Source organism: Triplophysa rosa, linkage group LG23 (assembly GCF_024868665.1).
Source record: "Triplophysa rosa linkage group LG23, Trosa_1v2, whole genome shotgun sequence".
NCBI lineage: Eukaryota > Metazoa > Chordata > Actinopteri > Cypriniformes > Nemacheilidae > Triplophysa > Triplophysa rosa.
The window spans coordinates 109,975-130,658 of NC_079912.1; the positions used below are offsets into that span (position 1 = coordinate 109,975).

At 42.3% G+C, this 20,684-nt stretch overlaps 2 protein-coding genes across 6 annotated transcripts; both read right to left on the bottom strand.

Annotated features, from left to right (window-relative positions):
* Positions 1 to 1,885: 1,885 nt before the first annotated feature.
* Positions 1,886 to 15,849, bottom strand: top1mt (DNA topoisomerase I mitochondrial). 4 transcript variants are annotated; one of them, XM_057322777.1, is made up of 22 exons: positions 15,788 to 15,849; positions 15,568 to 15,621; positions 15,406 to 15,463; positions 15,278 to 15,336; positions 14,686 to 14,728; positions 14,575 to 14,600; positions 14,382 to 14,439; positions 14,197 to 14,304; positions 13,839 to 14,110; positions 8,744 to 8,859; positions 8,553 to 8,674; positions 8,043 to 8,165; positions 7,799 to 7,986; positions 7,439 to 7,583; positions 5,296 to 5,439; positions 4,680 to 4,862; positions 4,505 to 4,573; positions 4,322 to 4,436; positions 4,104 to 4,231; positions 3,392 to 3,486; positions 2,378 to 2,527; positions 1,886 to 2,163 (listed from the first exon to the last, which is right to left on the bottom strand). In XM_057322777.1, the coding sequence occupies exons 2-22, from the start codon at positions 15,618 to 15,620 to the stop codon at positions 2,061 to 2,063; spliced, it is 2,358 nt and encodes a 785-aa protein (XP_057178760.1). In that variant the 5' UTR covers position 15,621; positions 15,788 to 15,849; the 3' UTR covers positions 1,886 to 2,060. The 4 variants fall into 4 exon arrangements, with proteins under 4 accessions (XP_057178760.1, XP_057178759.1, XP_057178762.1 ...); XM_057322776.1 differs by having other exon boundaries at positions 14,686 to 14,731; XM_057322779.1 differs by having other exon boundaries at positions 15,278 to 15,341; positions 15,788 to 15,848.
* A 374-nt stretch (positions 15,850 to 16,223) lies between these two features.
* On the bottom strand, positions 16,224 to 19,597 carry zbtb14 (zinc finger and BTB domain containing 14). 2 transcript variants are annotated; one of them, XM_057322575.1, is made up of 2 exons: positions 19,437 to 19,597; positions 16,224 to 18,378 (listed from the first exon to the last, which is right to left on the bottom strand). In XM_057322575.1, exon 2 carries the CDS (start codon positions 18,362 to 18,364, stop codon positions 17,045 to 17,047), a length of 1,320 nt encoding a protein of 439 aa, XP_057178558.1. In that variant the 5' UTR covers positions 18,365 to 18,378; positions 19,437 to 19,597; the 3' UTR covers positions 16,224 to 17,044. The 2 variants fall into 2 exon arrangements, with proteins under 2 accessions (XP_057178558.1, XP_057178556.1); XM_057322573.1 differs by lacking the exon at positions 19,437 to 19,597 and adding an exon at positions 18,918 to 19,399.
* Between the last annotated feature and the right edge of the window lie 1,087 nt (positions 19,598 to 20,684).

The window sequence follows — 20,684 nt, forward strand, 5'->3', positions numbered from 1 at the left end:
CCATTAAAAGTAAAGTCAACTTTCAGTGCTGATTCAGCTTAATGGTGGTGGTCTGTCTGTGTCATATCCTTGAAAGGGAATTAAAATGTTTTGTTGGCAGCCAAATGATAACATGCAAAGTATTGCAAAGGAATATTTTTGAAATGCTTGCCCATAATGTTAAGGTTACTATATTTTGGTTTTTCTGTGATATTGTAATGTTTGTTTGATAAAAGTGCTTTCTTGTATATTCTTATGTTGTGTAAATTGTCATTATGGTGTGAGCTTTATCACCAATTAAAAAGACACCACCTTCTGCAATGCCACACTGTTTCAGATCTTTTTTTAAATCAGTTTAGTAATACATTAAAAAGCTTATGTGGATCTTCATGATGTAATTCTACATGGCAATCACTGCCTGTTTAAGTAAATGAGTGACTAAGACTACTAGATCCACAGTGACTTGCCACATAGGGTAAAAAAAAGATGATATCAGTTTCTGTGCTACACTTGTGTGAGCTATGGTCTCAGTCTGGCCACCCCTATGAAAATTGTCTGGCTCCGCCACTGACCGACGCATTAATTTTAGAATCAATAATGATTTAATAAATGAATGAACGAATGCATGGGTAGACTAGTAAATTAATAAATCAGTATATTTAGTACATGACAACAATCTGTTTCGCATACTTGGTAACTCAAAACAATAAACATAACATTTTGTATTGTGGATGTGGACATTTTTCCTGTTTGTAAACAAGTCAAATTCATGAACAGAGGAAGTAAATAAATGCAGGTGCATGCAAACAAAAATACACATGCACTTTCATACGATTATAGTCAATCTGTAGAAACCCATGAGGGCGTGGCCTGTGTCGCGAATTTTCAAACCTTTTTCAATCAAAGTACAAAGCAGTCATGTGGGTGTGTGTGAAACGAAGCTTCGGATGTCATTGGTCACGTGGACGATAGAACGAATCAAGCATCGATACTAAGCTTCACTGAAAATCACTTCATTTTTTTGACACAAGCATCGGAGCTTTGGTGTCACAGCTAACATCACCAGTTTTTATGTTAATTTAAGTTTTAAGTTTGGTGTATGCTTTTGTCATTTTTGAAGTTGTTTATTCTTTACATTATTATTTGCGTTCTATTTGAGTTTATTTATTTTTATAATTGTATTGCTTTAAACTTATTTCAGTTCATTTTTGAGGCAACATTTACGTTTAGTGTAAGTTTTTCTAATAAACAAAACAAACAGAAATGTTTTCAAAATTAAAATGTTAGTAAACTAAAATAACCTTGCTTGCGAATTTGGATTTTCTCATTACTCTGTACATTTTAAAAACATTTGGGATGCGAAAGGCCTACGAATTTGCAATATAAGCAAATTTAAATCCTTAAACTGTTTACATATGCCAGCTTTCCTTCAGCTCAGTGGTTAGAGCATGTCGCTAACAACACCAAGGTCATGGGTTCGTGCACTGGAAGCCTCTGTCACTAAGACAAATTCCTTGTGTGTCCAAGCACAATTGGCAAAAAAACTCTTTCTGATTCTGATGCTGTAATGTCACTGCAGTGTGATCTCAGAGCGCTGCCGAAATCTACACAAACTCAACATGTGTCGTGTCATATGTGCTGCGGCTGTGACTCACTCGTGTGGCGACAAACGTTAACATTCACATCCACACCTTTACTCTCATTTAAAGTCATCGGGTGAAGCACCCGATCAAATATTGAAGGTCAGGATTGGAATATAAAAAACCTCCTTTACTATTCATTTCACTTACATGTGCTTACATTAAAATGTTTAACAGAAACTTCTCTCGTCTGCATGTGAGCAGCAACAATCTGCTTTGTTTTCGACGAGTTTGACAGCTGTCAGTCAAATTCAAAACAGAAAAGAAGCCACAGAGAGAGGTGGTGTGATTTTACTGTAGAATTTAATAGATCCTTTTTACATTTCACACAACAGAAAAACTCAAAACAAAACACCACAAATAATGATAGAATAGATTAGCAAGGCAAGTTGAACTGTTTACGTCAGATGAGTTTGTGTCGCTGTGATGATGACGATGATGTCAGAATTGGAAGTTCTCATCGGTCATGTCAATAGCCCAAGCAAACTTATCCCTCTGAGTTTTATTGTAGATCTTCTCGATAGGCACCTGATATTTCTTACACCTAACAACACAACATTCATCTGATGAGAGACAATCTGACGTCATCTATGGACAAAGTAGAAACTCCTCATGGAGCAGTATGGGTTTCTGAGGAATCAGCAACTGATCTCAAATAAACATGATGTATGATGAACTGAGAAGTCTGGTGTCAAAGCTATGCTTCACACTAAGATGTAGTGTTTGATTGACATTGAGATGTCAGTGTGTGTGGTTACCAGGCGACAGTGATGCGAGGGTCCAGGTAGTTGAGTTTGGACGTGCCCAAAGCAATCACTTTGTTCTCCTCGCGATCCGTTTCCTGCAACTGAAGCTTCTTCAACTGCTCACATAATTTCTGAACCTTCTTCTCTTTCTTCTCAACCAGCCTTAGAGAGACACAGAGAGAGTTTGTGTTACACCCGTATCGTCTTGATACGGTGTGTGTGTGTGTCGAGGGGTTACAGCAGTGGATCTCAACCTTTCTAACATCAAACAAAACACAGAAGTATCTTGACACTCAGTTGTCTTGGCTTATTTTAAACCATTCAAGTCATTTTCACGTCCACCTTCAGGAATATTAGATCACATCTAATCAATAACACACAGACACACACACTGGTGTTTTATGGGGACATTCCATAGACTCCCATTGATTTTATATCAGGCTTATGATATATTCTATCCCCCATCCCAACACCTAAACCTAATGATCACACAAACCTTTCTGCACTCTTACATTTTCAATAAATATCATTCTGTATGATTTATAAGCTGTTTTTCCTCATGGGAACCTAAAAATGTCCCCTTAAGGTCAAAATCTACTGGTATTACTGGCTTTCTGGGGACATTAGTCCCTACACAGTGATGAATACCAGTACACACACATGCACGCGCCCGTAAAATTCATCATAAATTAAACTCTTCATTTGGATTGTACAGGAATTCAAGTCAAAATCAAAACAAAAAGTCATCAGTGTGTCATCCCATTTCACTCACTATCCCATCAACTCCTGATGGATGAACTCGACGTGTTAAACACGAATGCCATGAAATAAGAATGAAAGAGATTATTTAATGGAAATGAATGGCTAAATCGTAGCTGTTTTTCCTTCAATAAAATTCTGTTTGTCAGTATTTGTGTGTTGGCTGTTGACACATCGGAATATTTGATGCTTTTAAAGTGAAATCAGCTGGCACACCATGAACTCACGCGACCTTGAGATGTGGAGCGAGTCAACAGAGTTTCTCACTTGCTGGATTTGTCGCTGGGAGTTTCTTTATGTGCGCGCTTGGCTTCCTTCAACTCTTTTCTGGCTTCTTCAATTTGTTCCTTTTTCTTCTTGATCTGTAGAATGAGACAGACAGGGTAAGATCTCTCTCACACACACACACACACACTTGTGTAGCGTGTCGTGTTGACATTCTTGTAGGAGATTAAGCGTCCGGTGCCCGCTGCGGGCTGATGCAGGTTTAACTGCTGTGAATCACTCTTTCTGCCATCGGCGTGTTTATTTCTGATGTTTGTAAAGCGTCTGCTGTCAGAGACCTTGACCCCCGCACCGCTCCATCAGCGCTCTCGTTCTAAAGCGTCTTCATTCTCTACAGTCACAAACCCACCCACAATCCAATAACATCTGACCCGTAATGTCAAGCGGCAGAGAACGCACGCAGGCATTTCACGAGCGCTACAGCAGTTACCTGCTTCAACTGCTCCAAAAAACAAACCTACTCACACGGCATTCAACTTTAACATCATCATGCATTCAATATCAGTACGTGCACCATTTACTGGGAATCAAACCCTTGATGCTGGTGTCGCAAACATCACGCTTTACCAGTTAACACATGATGAATACTTAATTGAACTGAACTTTACACTGGTCTTCCCCAGAGCTCAAAGCTCAGTTATTGTGTGTTAGATGTCATAAAGTGAAAGAGATGAAATGAGAGAATGATTGGAACCTTCTCCTGCAGCAGCTGCATTGATTTCTCAAAGGTTTTAGGTGCTGCCCTCTGGTGGTTACAGAGAATAGCGACGGCTCTGTTCGCTCGGTTGTACGACAGCATCTTCTCCTCCAGCGTCATGTCCTCTGAAACACCACAGACAGTCTGAAAACTTCTCTTTCGTCAGGCGAAATATTACAGTAAGAAACAGTTAGAGGTCAGGGGTCAGAGCTGACCTGTGGTCAGTTTCCTCAGCTGATCCTGCAGCGTGGTGGAGGCGTTGAAGGTTCGAAACACTTTGGCTGTGAGTCCTGGCATTGATTCGTTCAGGGTTTTGTTGAGGTAGACCGTCTAAACAGCACACAAGTGTTTCAGACATCATCACACGACACAACAGCACTGACATCAAACTCACTTACTGTAATTCTGTCAAATAAATCATCCTCTGGATCTTTGTGTTCCATGAACCGCTTCAGGTTCTTGAAAACCTGTGAGCAAATAACACATCTGACCTGAGACAAGTTGACCGATTTGTGATATCAAAACTCATCTGCGTGATGTCACTGATCATGTGATTAATGCGTGTGTTGTGACCCGTTTCTCTACTGGAACTTTGTTGTAGTATCTGATGGAGTCTTTGCCCAGAAAGTCAAACTCCACGACAAACTCTTGTCCATCGATGCGTTTGTGAAGAGAGATGTGTTCAACACGCAGAGAACAACAGCCCACCGTATCAGCAGACTCATCATCCTTCTCATTCCCCGCTCGCAGGGCCAGCTGCGCACACACACACACACACACACACACGCGCGCGCACGCACACAGTGTGTAGTTTAGGGTTACAGTATTGTGCGGTAAATGAGAAGATCACTGAATGATAACGAGACGCTTTCCTCTTCTAAATGAACATGACATTAACACAAACGTCATTTACTCTGTGGGCAGAAAAACCATCAACAAACTGCACAAACGAGGAATCTGAAGCCATTTCTGTACTCAGAAGTCATGATTATTCCACGGCTCTCTGATACACTCGAATCTGATTGGTGAATATTCGGTCGTCTTGACCATTGCAGTTTAATACTTCATAATAACACATGACATTATATTCACAAATGAATAAACCAAACTGCCTGCTTGAAAAATTGTACATTGAACGGTGTCTCTCGTTAGAACTGCTCCACATGAAGATGGTGACGGACGGACGCACCTTATCAATGAAGTAGAGAGCGACTCCTCTCTGCCTGGTCTTCATCTCTCTGGAGGTCCAGTCACGTCTGTACTCTTTCCTGATTGAGTTCACACTCATCTTCAGCTTACGGGCCGTTTCATACTTCTGCCAGTCCTTCTCTCCCTGCGACACACGCACACGCATACATGGTGAGCAGGTACCCAGCAGTCAGTGCTTCATGTGTTTAGGGCTGAAACGATTCCTCGAGTAACTCGAGTTATTCGAATACAAAAAATCATCGAGGCAATTTTTGTTGCCTCGAAGCCTCGTTTAATCCATTTAACTACAGTACACACGGAGCACTGCGTTTCCCCACGGACCGTTATTACTGACGCACAGCCCGCTAAACTCTATTCATGTTACAGTCTCATGCATTCACCGTGAGACACACGCATTTTAGTATGTTCACACGCTCACACGTATTTCTCATGCTGATAAATAACTGATAGCTTATAGGGCTGTGACGGTTGCCGTAACAACCGCACCACCGCGATGGTAAAGTGCCATGACGGTGGTGAACTGCCACCGGCGGTAGTGCACGTCACTCTGACAAATATAGGTGTAATAAATATGAGAGTTGCGATAACGATTGCTAGTTGTAGCCTTTCAGTTGTGGATGGTTTTATTTAAAAGATTTTAAATTAACAGAAATTATTGGCATACGTTTCCGTTGGTGCGTAAGAGCGCAGGCCTGCATGGCAAAACCCAGGTTATTCTGCGGCTTCTGCAATGGATCTTGTTGTGAAATGAACAGATACGTAAAATCAAAACTGGCTATGACCCGCTTGCTTAGTGTCGGAGCGCGCGCAGGTTTTGCCGCGGTTGCGGAGAGACATCTCTTCATTTGCGCTCCTGTGCACATCTTCTGAACGCGCATTTAGTGCAGCTGTACACATTTTAATCTGGACAATGTCAACAAGTAAGTTTCACATCAACGAGTCGGAAAAAGTAAAGTTTTTATGGCAATCTGAATAGGAAAGCCAATGTAGGTTTAAACAGTTTGTTTCAAATGGAATTGTTAAGGACTGTAAGGGTTAATACGCCACTGACTGAAGTTACTGCAACAAGAGCTTTTTTATTTAGTATTTAGCTTTCTTATATCATTTAAGTTTTCATTATTTACTGATGTTTATTTAAATGTTTTATGTGCTGTAGTGTGCCGTTTCACTGATGGATTTGCGCGTTAAACATTGACGGATGTTTCATCCTCATTTATTTCAGATATCATATTTCAATTATTTAAATTAGGTCTATATTTCTCTTCCACTCGTCATATGGTTGCTACACGCAAATATAATAATATAAATATTATTTATATAAATAATATATATTTCTCAACCACCGCGCAGTCGATTTGTCTATTACCACCGCGGTGGTAAAAAACTGCCACCGTCACAGCCCTATAAATAGCTTATTGAAATGGTGAACTGATATTTTAGTCTATTTTACGAGTGAAACTTGTTTTCCGGCTGCATTGAGTCCATCAAACTAGATGCGGACTAGTGGACACCGAATCCTGTTATTTACACGTGTCATCTGTCTGTTCTGCGTGTCTGCGTGAATGAACTGCACAGTTTAACGTGCTACACGCGTGATGCTCATGAATTTGTCTGCGTCTGCGCTGAATGACGACATGAACTTCACCTCCAGAGTTGCGCTGAGAGTTTATTTCACAAACATGTTATTGTTTGAGTGAAGAAACAGACATACTAAAAAATAAGCGTCTTCTGACAACCTGCCAAAATAAAAGTCATAGGCTATTGTTTGAAATTGTTATTTCCATTTTTATTCATGTTTCTTATTTATATATTTGTATTATATTGCATTTTGAATTTAATATGGCAATGGAATGTACTAAATGGGTTTAGTTTTCACAGATATTAATGTATGCTATTTCAGCAATAAAAACTGATTGTTCTAAAAAGGAAACAAATGAGTTGTTTTACTCATTTTAAGAGACCTGTCTTATTTTCTCTTGTATATTTAGTATTGCTTTTTAATAAAGAAAAAGTACTTATTATCCGAATACCCGATTAATCGATGGAAAAATCTGTAGAATACTCGATTAGTAAAAGAATCGATAGCTGCAGCCCTACATGTGTTCAGGGCTGTGAGTTCTCACCTTGAGTTTAGAGCTGGGGTTTAGCATGATGTATTTGGGTCTTCCGTGAATGTTCTCCACCCAGGACACCAGCCACGTGACTGTGTTTTCATGCTGAACACGCTTCCACTTGTGTCCTTTAGGAGGCTCTGGGATCTTTGAGTCTCTGAGGAGACAAGAATCAAGCGAGAAGAGATCTTATGAGAAATGTTGAACTATTTATGAAACGTCACAGTCGCTGTGCTGGGCGAAAACATCAGCGTGAACCACTAAACATCAGAGAGGAGAGAAACCGCTCGGGTTTGTGATGACGTGATTTCTCTACAGAGATTCTTTTATCTGTGACAGACGCTCAGAAGGTGAACGTGTCGAGAGACTCACGCGCTGCAGTTGATGACGACGTCCTCTGGCTGGAGGCGTTTCTTCAGTTTGCCCATCTTCGGGTGTTCTCCTCGCCCGCGGAACAGACCCGGAGGCTCCAGCTTAAAGTTTCCGATCTTCTCGCGGTGTCCGTCCAGCAGACAGAACCCGTACTCCTCCACCACACGACTGGCCTCCTCTTTCAGAACCTGAAGAAACACGTTCAGTCACCGCTGGAGCTGCTGGAAATCTGACATCAACTCACCTGCTTCTCTTCTTTACTCATGTTCTTCCTCTCCTCGGACTTCTCCACAAAATATTTGTGCATTTCTGTAAAGTCACACTTGGAGAGCGACTTTATCACCTTCCTCTCCTCCTTAGTCATCTCCTACACACACAGTTACAGTGCACAGTTATTACTGTAATTCACTGCAGGCCAAAGCACAACTCAAACTCTTAAATCATGAGTTTCCATTACTATTATCATCATCATCTTTAAAAGACACAAACATACAGACAAGCTGCTATTATTTACTGATAACACAGTAAAAGCACTCATCTTCAGAGTCACATGCGAGGTTCTGCTCACTGAAAACACTCCCATGTTATCATGTGTAATCTCAAGAGTAATAACAGATCAGACTGTTTGATACTTTAATGCACTTGAATGGTTTGTGCAATAAAAGGTTCTATAGCATTTAAATGTTAAATATACATCAATAATATCTGTGTGTAGTTCTAGACCGAGAGCAGCGGATGTCGAGTTCCTCCTCACCTCTCTCCAGTCATTGAAGAAGTTCTTCTGAAACGCATCTTTAGTCGTGTATTCGTGTTCCAGCATCTTGCCGTAGAAAGTGGCGATCTCCTCTGTTTGTGGACTGAGTTTCAGAGGTTTTCCTGCAGACACAAACTTGCTGTTACTGCATTCAGACAGAATATAACATCACCATCACAGCATCGTCTTACCATCATAATAAAATGAGACGTTACTGGGCAGCGGCTCGTACTCTGGAGGAAAATACGGTCCTTTATGTTCAAGACTCGTCCATTTCTGAGTGTCTGAAGATTTGCCTTCCTCCCACCTAAACATTCACAAAAATCAACAGATCACATTGATATATTACACACATGAAATCGTTATCGACAAGCGAAAAACAGAGATTTGGATAAATGTAAAAAAAAAATTATTTAGATCAAGAATATATAATAAAGAGCAAATATTTTGCAAAAGAAACAGACCGTGTCCATTCAGTTTCTTCAAGACTCTTATAATGTCAGATGTGAGAGTTAAAACAACTTTTATTAATAAAAGTTTTATTTCTTCGTATAATATAAGTAGCATTGTCCTTGTTTTATTGTTGCATTTTCATTTAAAATAATAATTAACCACAAACTGTTGAAGTAAGGGGAAAATCCGAAGATCTTTGTACCTGTTTTGTAACGTAAATAAATTCAATGTTATCAGTCTTATTCGTTTTGTTAATAAACGTTGTTTCATATAAGCAAGTTTGTCAGTGTACTATTTTTTTGTTGTTCAATTAAAGTAAATAATGAATGAATAACTATTGGTATCAAAAGAAAATGTTGTTTTTCCTTTGGATACCATATCCGCCTTTGTTAGTAAAAGTTGACCATAAGTGCGTTTGTAATGATACTAGGCTAATTTATGATTGTTGAGTTTTTCGTTAAGAATAATAATGAAGAAACATTTGAAGCATTTGTTTTAGTCAAAGAAAAAATTTCTAAAGCTGCGGATCAAAATAAGCGCTATAGATGCAAAATGCAAATATATTTTCTTTTATAATGTGTGATAGGAGCGGTAACGTATGTTGTCACAAGTTGATGAAATCCTCACCGGCATTCCTAAAGTGTACAGTACATCAGGGTTTTTAGGTTTGCATTGATCGCATGTGGACAGCTGATCAGTTATTTTATTTGAAATGGTTTAGCACATCTGTGGCGAGGGGTGTGTGGTTTAGCGAGGTCCGCGCCGAGGGGAGGAGGCGAGAGAAAAACGGCCCGTACGTAAGTACACATTAAGATCACCTGTGTCTCGTTCCAGTGATTGGTGAGGAGACACTTTTTAAGCAGCACGGGCAGACGACAGAGGAGAGAGAGAGTGGGAGAGAGCGGCTGAGAACGAGAGACAGAGAGAGGACAGCAGAGAAAGTGCCTAAGGACAGCAACGTGTTGTGCTGTATGTGCCAGGAAGGCCATACTTTATACTTTTATTTATTTATTTACTTTACGTTTTCTGAATAAATATGTCTCAGCCACGCCGACCCCGCCTCCTTTCTTCCCTCCTACAACGAACATATTACAGTGGTGCCGAAACCCGGGAGGACGGACCTTCAGACAGCAAAAATCTAATTCAGTATGTCCTGGACCTGAGAGCAAAACTCCACACGTTGGGGCGGCTCTCAATGGAGAATTTGTTACAGGCCCAGGACAGACAAAGCCGACAATATAACAGGGGTGCCAAATTGTGTAAATTTGCACCGGGAGATAAAGTTCTTGTATTGCTCCCCACCACAAGCTCCAAATTACTCGCTAAGTGGCAAGGGCCCTTCCAGGTCACACAGCGAATCGGAGATCTCAATTTATGAAGTGGTTCGATCGGACAGGAGCGAGGCACATCAAGTCTATCACCTAAACCTCCTTAAAAAATGGAGTGAGGCGAACACAGTGATGCTGGCGACAGTAGTGAGTAGAGAGGAAGATCTCGGGCCAGAAGTGTGCAACAAAAACCAATCTCTTGCTCTGGCCCCAGGGGGGATCACCTCTCACCCTCCTAGCTCACCGATGTTGCCAGGTTGCAAGTGAATTTCACAAATGTGTTCTCGCCCCTGCCCAGCCGCACTAACCTCATCGAGCACCATATTGAAACCAAGCCGGGCGTGGTAATTCGCAGCCGGCCGTATAGGTTACCTGAACACAAAAAGAAGGTGGTTCAGGAAGAATTACAAGCGATGCTAGAGATGGGGGTAATAGAAGAGTCCAGCAGTGATTGGGCAAGCCCGATAGTTTTGGTCCCTAAAACCGATGGCTCCGTCCGTTTCTGCGTGGACTATTGCAAGGTGAATGCTGTGTCGAAGTTCGACACTTATCCAATGCCACGGATTGACGAGTTGCTGGATCGGCTAGGCGCGGCTCGCTTTTATTTGACACTGGATTTGACTAAAGGATATTTGCAGATCCCCTTATCTCCCTTATCCAAAGAAAAAACAGCTTTCACTACGCCGTTCGGGTTACACCAATTCGTCACACTTCCGTTCGGCTTATTCGGAGCTCCGGCCACCTTCCAGCGTCTCATGGACCGCATACTTCGGCCGCACACGGCGTATGCCGCGGCCTACCTAGATGACATCATCATCTACAGCAATGACTGGGAGTGGCATATGCAGCATCTGAGGGCAGTCCTGGGTTCGCTGAGAGGAGCCGGGCTGACGGCTAACCCGAAGAAGTGTGCAATTGGGCGTGTGGAGGTAAGGTACTTGGTCTTCCACTTGGGTCACGGTCAGGTGCGTCCCCAAATTGATAAGACGGCAGCCGTTGCGACCTCACCGAGACCCAAGACCAAAAAGGAGGTGAGGCAGTTCCTGGGGCTGGCGGGATATTATAGAAGGTTTGTGCCTAATTATTTGTACCTCACCAGCCCGCTGACTGACCTCACTAAAAAGGAGGCACCCGATACCGTCCAGTGGATGGAGCCATGCCAGCAGGCTTTTACCCAGGTGAAGGCTGCTCTATGTGGTGGGCCGTTATTGCACTCTCCCGATTTTTCTCTTCCCTTTCTGTTGCAGACCGACGCGTCGGATCGGGGCGTGGGGGCGGTCCTGTCCCAGGAGATAGAGGGTGAGGAACGGCCGGTGCTGTACATCAGTTGTAAGCTCTCAAGAAGAGAAACGATGTACAGCACCATTGAAAAAGAATGCTTGGCGATCAGGTAGGCCATTCTCACCCTCCGCTACTATCTCCTGGGGCACGAATTCACGCTCTATTCCGACCACGCTCCCCTCCAGTGGCTCCGCCGCATGAAGGATACCAACGCGTGGCTCACTCGTTGGTATCTAGCTTTACAACCCTTCAAATTTCAGGTGATCCACAGGCCGGGGTCTCAGATGGTTGTGGCCGATTTCCTCTCCAGAAGGAGGGGTGGGGAGGCTGCAGGCCGGACGACGCCCCGGCCTGAGTCGGGCGGTGGGGGTATGTGGCGAGGGGTGTGTGGTTTAGCGAGGTCTGCACCGAGGGGAGGAGGCGAGAGAAAAACGGCCCGTAAGTAAGTCAAGTACACATTAAGATCACCTGTGTCTCGTTCCAGTGATTGGCGAGGAGACGCTTTTTAAGCAGCACGGGCGGACGACAGAGGAGAGAGAGAGCAGCTGAGAACGAGAGACAGAGAGAGGACTTTACTTTACGTTTTTCTGAATAAATACGTCTCAGCCACGCCGACCCCGCCTCCTTTCTTCCCTCCTACAGGAAATGCATTACAACATCATTTAACTGTTATTTTAGCTTCTTTTCGTGTAATACAAAGAATGATGTTATTTATGTGAGACCAGTGGCGTAACTTTGTTTTCAAAAGTGGTGGGGACAAAGTCCGGCCCCACCCGCTGGGGTCAGTCAAATCAATGGAAAACAATAGTTTAATAACGAAAATATTTATATAACTAAAATAATTAAATATTACACTTCTTTATGCTTGGACAATGGATGCGCAAGCGGCGTGTTCACAGCGTGTTTGTTCCACAAGCTTAGTTTTATTCAAATAAGTGCTTGGGACACAATTGACTTGAAAAAACTGCAAATTATGCCTCAGTGTGAGACAAGTCTCAACTTCAGGACCGCTAAAGGTTGTAACACGTTATGGACATTTGTGAGTTAAAATGCCCTTTTTCGAATTCTACAGATTCTCTGTAATATAGTGTCCATGCGCTGTGTCCTATGCACATTTAGAAAGAAAATAACACGCTTATAATAACAAACCAACCTATTCTCTCACGCAGAGCGCGCAATGATACGAGCCGGCTTATATGCTATTACCAGAGTGCACATCTGAGGCGGCGGCACGTCGTTGGTCCATATGTTTATTATCAAATACATCATTTTATTATATTATCAATCACACAGATTCAATTTAACAATGCTACTAGGCATTTTTTTAAACTTAGAAACCTTTTTATTCAGGTGAGGAAGATGGCGTTTTGCGCGCTGTCATGCCTATATGCCACTGCAGAGCCAGATTTCAGTATCGATGTAAATGAAAATCGATTATGGGAATTTGACTAAATTGACATCCCTAACATGAAGCATTACACAAGTATATATACGAGACAATGCATGACGTGTATTATCATGTGACTCTCAAAGGCATTTGTGTACATGTGTAAATAATTTTTGTGTACATGTGTGAAATATATCATATGACGAAGACAGATGACGTCATGAGCTGACCTGCAGTAGTGTGACAGAACTTCAGCGGCAGCGGCTCGAGTGTAATGTCTTTTGAAGTGTACGAGTGAAACATCTTTATAATGTTTTACTGAAATATAAATCAGTGTCGCAATGAAGGACAAACCTTTCTTCATTCCCTATAGAAAAACAGCTTTAGAGCGCGTGCACATGCGCAGTCGCGACGAGCGCCTCCGTTATTAGAGCTCGAGGTGAAACATCAGCGGTGCCATTCAGTTCCGCGCGTCACACATCGTTTAATAAACTTACAATTACAAATTATACGAAATAATTTAATTACAATTCTTATAAATGATCTGAAGTCAAAAATCTAATAATTACATCATTAATTTTGATTAAATACCAAATATGTCAAATAAATGTCCTCTAGTAAATATATTTAAAAGAATGACTTAAAAAGTACATTTCTATAGGTTGCATGTTAAACACTGTCTATTAATATGATCTTATTTCTGAAAAGGGTCTATTATTGTATGATAACACTATACAGGTAGTTTTTTTAAAACTCTCAGACTAGCTTTTGCTTTAATGTAAAAACAACCGAATGCATCATTCAGACTACCTGAAGGAAAACAGTCTAAACACATACCACTTCCATTTCTCTGTCCCTTCATCTTTCTTCTCCTTCGTTTTCTCTTTCTTCTTCTCCTCGTTTGTCTTCATCTTCTTCGTTTTTTTCTCTGGTTTGTCATGTTCAGAACTTTCACTCTTTCTTTTCTTTCTGGCACTGTGATTCTTATCTGCCGTGTCGGGTTTCTCATCAGTCTTCTCATCTTTGACTTTCTTCATCTTTATCTTGACAGGTGGACTGGCCTGCCGGTCAGCCGCTGAATCACGGCCGTCATGATCTTCTGTCTTGATCTACACACACACACACACATGGGAGTACACAAACACACGTTTATCTGTGTGAGGTGTCAGTGTTGAGATGTTTTTATTCCTCTGACCTGATGTGAATCTGCTGTTTGTGTCTCAGGATCACACACTTTCACATCTGCTGTTCTGTCCTGCCGCACTTTCTCATTGTGACGTTCTTTGCTGCTTTTTGATCGTGACTGAGAGTAAAACACACAACACAGTTCACTGAAGAATCATCATGTTCACGTTTGAAGTAATGAGAGTAAAACCAAACCTTGTGTTTGTTGATCTTCTCAGAATGATGGACACAAGAAATCACATTCATCAGAGGTCTGGAGGAGGAGAAACATTACACTCTTGTTCAGCGTCTTTTGTTCTAACTTCACGAATACAAAAAAACTAACGTTTATCTGTTGTGTTTGAGAGATTATCAGATGGATAATTTGCGTGTGAAACTGAACACTTGCCTTTCAACAGGACCTGCTGTAACATTCTGCAAAATAAACACGTGTGATGGGACATTTTCAACATTTAAACAAAAACACGTGTCATATTTTAAATGAGTTATGCGGTCTCACCACATCCATCTCATCCATGTCTCCCGATTTATGCTTCACTTTACTGCTGAAACACATCATACCATCACATATACACACAAGAATGAATGAATGAATTGCACCAGTGGTTCTCAAACTAGGGACCCAAGATGCATCCAGGGGAACACAGATTTTGTTGCATTTTATGAAAGATTTAAACATCAGAAAAATAAGACCACATGTCCCAGCATTGTATAACTGAATGTTTTTTGGTTTAATAAAAATTCTAAATGTAAGATTTTAAGTATTTATTTGGGGGACGCAAAGCAATGCACTGTTTGAGAACCACTGGATTACACATAACACACATACGTCTGGTTTATTATCTCCGTGGGGACAGTCCAGAAGCGTAATGTTTTTTATACTGTATATTTGATCCCCTACCCCTAACCCAACCCCTAAACCTAAAGATCATAGAAAACTTTTTGCATTTTTAGATTTTGTACAATTTATAAGCTTTTGTGCCCATGAGGACCTCAGTTTTGGTCCCCACAGTGACACGAGTCCCCATGAGTTGGTGTGCGTTCAGGTTTAGGTCCCCACTAACATATAAAAACCAAGTCCACACACACACCTGATATCCACAGACACCTGCAGAGATTCGTCTATTGATGTGAAATCTGAAGGTTTCATCTGTTCTGGACACAGAAGAATGATTTAAACACACTGAGCATTCATGAGCTTCTGTCATCATGTGTTCACCTTTGAGCTGTGAGCGCCGTTCTGCTTCACTTTAGATGAAGATGTGCACTTCTGCTCTCTGACACACACACACACACACACACACACACACACACGTCATGTTTCAATGAAGATCGGTATTATACACACACACAGGTTATGAAATATGTGCGTGTGTGTGACCTGCTGCTGTGTTTTTTTGAGCTCTTGTCATGCGAGTCCTTCATCGGTTTCATCCTGTAAATGTATCAGCATGATGAGAAACTAAAGCACTGGATTCACACACGCGTGTAATAAAACACAGCTGATAAAACTCCCTCACGACAACGTCTGTTACAGAATTACATCACGTCTAAATGTCATCTCGATGATTTCAGTATTTTGAGCTGTGAAGCAACATTACCTTGTTAAAGTTTCGGTTCAGACGGATCTCACACACTCACACCTGAAAGTTTTTAAAAGTTCCTCATCTAATCAAATGCGCAAAATCAGACGCAGCGCCACCTGCGGGAGTAAACGCGCACATGCGCTGACACACGCGCATGCGCAAACACATTGTCCGCGAGCACGACAGGTTAGAATCTACAGTAACACCAAACAAAATCAAGTGTGCTTATGATCGAGTAAAAACTAGGTCAGCAACGATACACTTCAGCTTTCAATTCGACACATGACACAGTGTTCACGATTCTAGTATTATATTTGAAACAAAATTTAAAAACTGAAATTCAAATAACTTCTTTCTATACCTTTAGTTTTAATAACATTTGTCACTTTGTTAAAGAACAGACAACATCCAAGGTTTAGGTGAACGTTCCGCGTGTAAATATACCCATTAAGATTAAGACATTTAAATGAAAAGGAATAAAAAAAAGCTAAGCCTTAAGAGAGAACTTATCAGAGCAATATTAAAAAAAAGAACATAAAACAATAGATTAACAGACACGCCTTGCGATTCAAATGATTGATAGATCTGTTTTGACTGAAAAAACTTGTCAGTGCCATTGTTTTGTCTCAAGTGACTTAAATATTCAAATTTAACTTAAGGCATAGTTCTGGCTTCTGTGAACCCAGTCAAGCGAGAGGACTCAACAGAAGTCCTATGGTTTAAAAAAATCATCACTACATTTGTGTCACGGTATGTCATTGGCACGGTACATCTTTACACCCCTAGTAAAAAACATATGTTAAAGACATGAGCTACTTTAATGACAGACTATAAAACGTGAAATATTTCACGTCAATGAAGACGAAAGAAAAGCATTTTTCACTGAAATGATTCATCAGTCTTTTATTACAGCAAAAATATCTCAATGTGTAAATCTTCACATGTTTCTGAGAGAAACTGATGGAATGAAGGAGCGTGTAAATATCTTCTGCTTGAATTCATGAACCGCCATCGCTCTCTGTGTTTTGGACACGTGTAAGGCTGGTGAATTCATCCTCCCTCCAGCTAGCATAAATACTCACATACATTTGGTTTGAACTGTACAGTAAGAGAAAAATGCACCATTTACATAAAAAAAGAGAAAATCAATCAGTGTCAATCAAATCTGTCTAAAACTAGAGCAAAAAAAAAAAACGAAAACCAGATCTGGGATTTGAACAGTTAAGAGGAATCATCATAAGACGAGTGGCTAAGAGAGTCAAATGAAGCATGCTACGAACAGGCTATAGACTCCAGCTGCTGTTCGGCTTCAGCGGCCATGGCCGCGGCCTGAAGCTGCTCCGTCTCGCTCTGCAGACCGCCCGCGCTCAACTGTTTGCGTTCGCTGTGCATGTTGTTCTCGTGCCGCTTCAGGTCGGACGCTTTGGCGAAGGCTTTGGTACACGAGCCGCAGACGAAGGGCTTCTCTCCCCGGTGCCGCCTCTCGTGGTCCTTCAGGTGCGACTTGTGTTTGAAGGCCTTTTCGCACATCTGACAGGCGAAGGGTCGCTCGTTGCTGTGCACCCGCTCGTGTTTCTTCAGGTCGGGCGCACGGATGAAGGACTTGCCGCAGTCTTCGCAGCGGTACGGCTTGAAGCCCGTGTGGATTTTCAAGTGTTCTTTCAGGTGAGCCTGCGTGGTGAAGGCTTTGGTGCAGATCTCGCAGATGAAGGGCCTGTCGGCCGAATGCAGCTTCTCGTGTTTCCTCATGCGGTTCTCGTCCATGAAGGTTTTGCCGCACACCTGACAGGCCAGCTGATCTCTGTGGCCGTACAGCAGATACTCGAACTTCATGTCGGCCGTGGCGGTGGTCCAGCCCGGGGGCTGCTCGTCCTTCACGTCGCCCATGCTGTCGGTGAACGACAGCGTCTGCGTGTGAGCGGCCAGCTCTTTGGGTTCGGCGTCCATGGCCTCCACCTCCTGGTCGTAGCCGGCGACCTTGTGCACCTCCTCCTGCGCCAGCTGCTTCAAGATGTCCTCCTGCACACGCAGGGCGTTGTTGGGCGACTTGTCCAGGTCGTGATTGCCCTGACTCTCCTCCATAATGTCGTCCGGCGGCGGGTCGTCCTGCTCCCCGAGCACCTGCACGTCTCCGTCTTGGTTCAGAGGAGGATCTTCCGTGGGAAGGCCCATTTTCACCATGTCGTACGGAACGCCGGCGTCGCTGTTCTCATCGGGGGACACGTCCCGTTTCTGAGTACACAGTTTGTCTAAAAAGCGGATGCCGAGGATCTGTCCCGAGGACATCATGAGGTTGACGTCTTTCTTCTTGACGGAGATCTTGGCCGTGTACATGTAATTGAGAACTTCTTCGAAGATGTCCGAGCGGATGAAGTCGATCTCGATGACGGACGAGCTGTCCACCTCGTGCTTCTTGAACAGTTTTTTGAAGTAGTTGCTGCACGCGGCCAACACGCAACGATGCGCTCGGAACTTCACATCCTCCACCACCACAGCGATGTCGCAGTGCTCGCCCTCCAGTCTCTGCTCGTTCAGTAACTTCAGAAAGATGGTTTTGTGCTCATCGTCCACATACTTCACCGTCTCTGACATACTGGAGCAGCTCTCTGACACAACAAAAGACAGAAATGATATCGTTATGAGTGCATACCATATTATTCAAAGTAATGTGCTGGTACCATGGTGTTTGAAGACAATACCGTGGTAATAACGGCCCTCAGCACACAGGGGAAAGAGACGGATGTTAAATGAAGGCAATGATGTTGTGTTTATAAATGACGAAACCCAGCCTCAGACTTTTTAGACACGAGTCAATTCTCATGATGTTCACATCAGTGTACTGTAGAGTACCGTAGTAAATATGCCCAAGCCAACGTTACTGTACTACACTTTTATTTTGTAACTATGAACATGTATGACGCTGTCGGATATTTTAATTGACAGCACGTGATATGTTTACAAACACAGTGTGCACGAGCTGCATAAACGGTTTCATAAATGCGATGTGAACATCGAAAATCAAATCAAATATTCCGAAAAAACTCTTCATCAAACCCAACAAAAGCAAAGCGTAACAGTTACAGGTGTATGTTGAACACAAGCAGAGGTCTCTGAGAGAAACACATTTGATCACATGAATGAATACCTTGCAGGACACATGATGTTCTGAATGAATCGACACGAGCCACAAACGACGAACCTCTTCATTTAAATTCTGAACATCCGAGAGCTTTAATTCTCCTCAAGATTCATTTACACTCTCGATATCGCGTCGAGTCAATAAAAATGACATTCAATCGTGTCTTTTTAGTATTTCTGCGCTAAGTTAACGTTCCTTTGGTTCGGTAACGGTGCTGTTGAAGCTAATCTTAGCATTAGCACGTAATTCGTCGCCGAATACTTCAATCGACATCGATCGAGCAAAACACAAACAATCCGTTCGGTTTCCCTCAGAACGAGCCCAGAGACGCGCGGGCACCGGGACGCGCTCGGTATAAACGGGCACTCGTCGTGGATTGCGGCGCGCCGAGGGCGGATTTAGTGGCGCGAGCAGCGCGGGCCGTGATGAACACTCCCGCGCCGGGCGCGCGCAGCCATCCCGCGCAAAAACATCGCGCTTTATTTCAGGCGCTGCTTTAATCCGCCCGGAAAATCAGTTTCTTACCGTTAATGTGCTGTTCTGCTCCACTGGGAAAGTGTGTGTTTGATGTCACGAGCGCCAGGGGGGTAAATTTTATACTTTGTTGTTGTGTGCGAGGCCGAGGACGAGCACAGGAAGAACGCGCTGCGCCGGCGCGGAACTGCGGAGAGTGAGTGACCGAAGCGCGTACGAAGATGCGGGCACTGCTGCGCAAACAGCGCAGTTGCGCCACTCGCAGAGGTGCGCAGGCACGCTTACGCAAAGGACGCAAAACTCTGCTGGACCTCAGCTGTGATTCGATTCATTTACTACCAATAAAATGTGACCCTGGATCACAAAACCAGTCTTAAGTAGCACGGGAACATTTTTAGTAAAAGACAAAAATACATTGTGTGGGTCAAAATTATCGATTTTTCTTTTATGCCAAAAATCATTAGGATATTAAGTAAAGATCATGTTCCCNGGTCAGTCATTTATAATATGTGACCCTGGATCACAAAACCAGTCTTAAGTAGCACGGGAACATTTTTAGTAAAAGACAAAAATACATTGTGTGGGTCAAAATGATCGATTTTTCTTTTATGCCAAAAATCATTAGGATATTAAGTAAAGGTCATGTTCCCTGAAGATATTTTGTAAATTTCCTACCTTAAATATATAAAAACTTTATTTTTGTGAGTGGATGGTCTGCCACAGTGCCCCTGATTAACAACTTCTCAATATTTTGATTGTTTTGCGCTCTCAGATTCCTGAGTTTTAAACGGTCGTATCTCAGCCAGATATTGTCCTATTCTAACAACTCATATATCTATAGAACGTTTATTTATTCAGCTTTCACATTATGTAAAAATCTCAATTTCGAAAAATTGACCCATAAGACTGGTTTTGTTGTCCAGGGTCACAAATAAAGCATGTACCTGCTATTCAGTTTTAAACGAACTGTTGATGAAGCATAAATACAATACATAGGTTTTTTGGGTCTGGATTCTCTATACAAGAATAGTGACAGTGTCTGATATATCATGATATTTACCACGGTGATCTGCCACCATGACGCAGTTTAAATCAAACTCTCACTTCACACTACTATGGTTTTACATGAAAGTAGCCTACTGGGGAACACTAACACAGTGATACTACAGACAGCATCTTTAAAACATTTCTAGATAGTAAATATTGTGCTAACTCTAATACACTAGTTAACGATAGCAAATACTATAGTATGCTCTTGTATTTTTTACTTGGTTCAGACATATTACATAACCGTGTGTG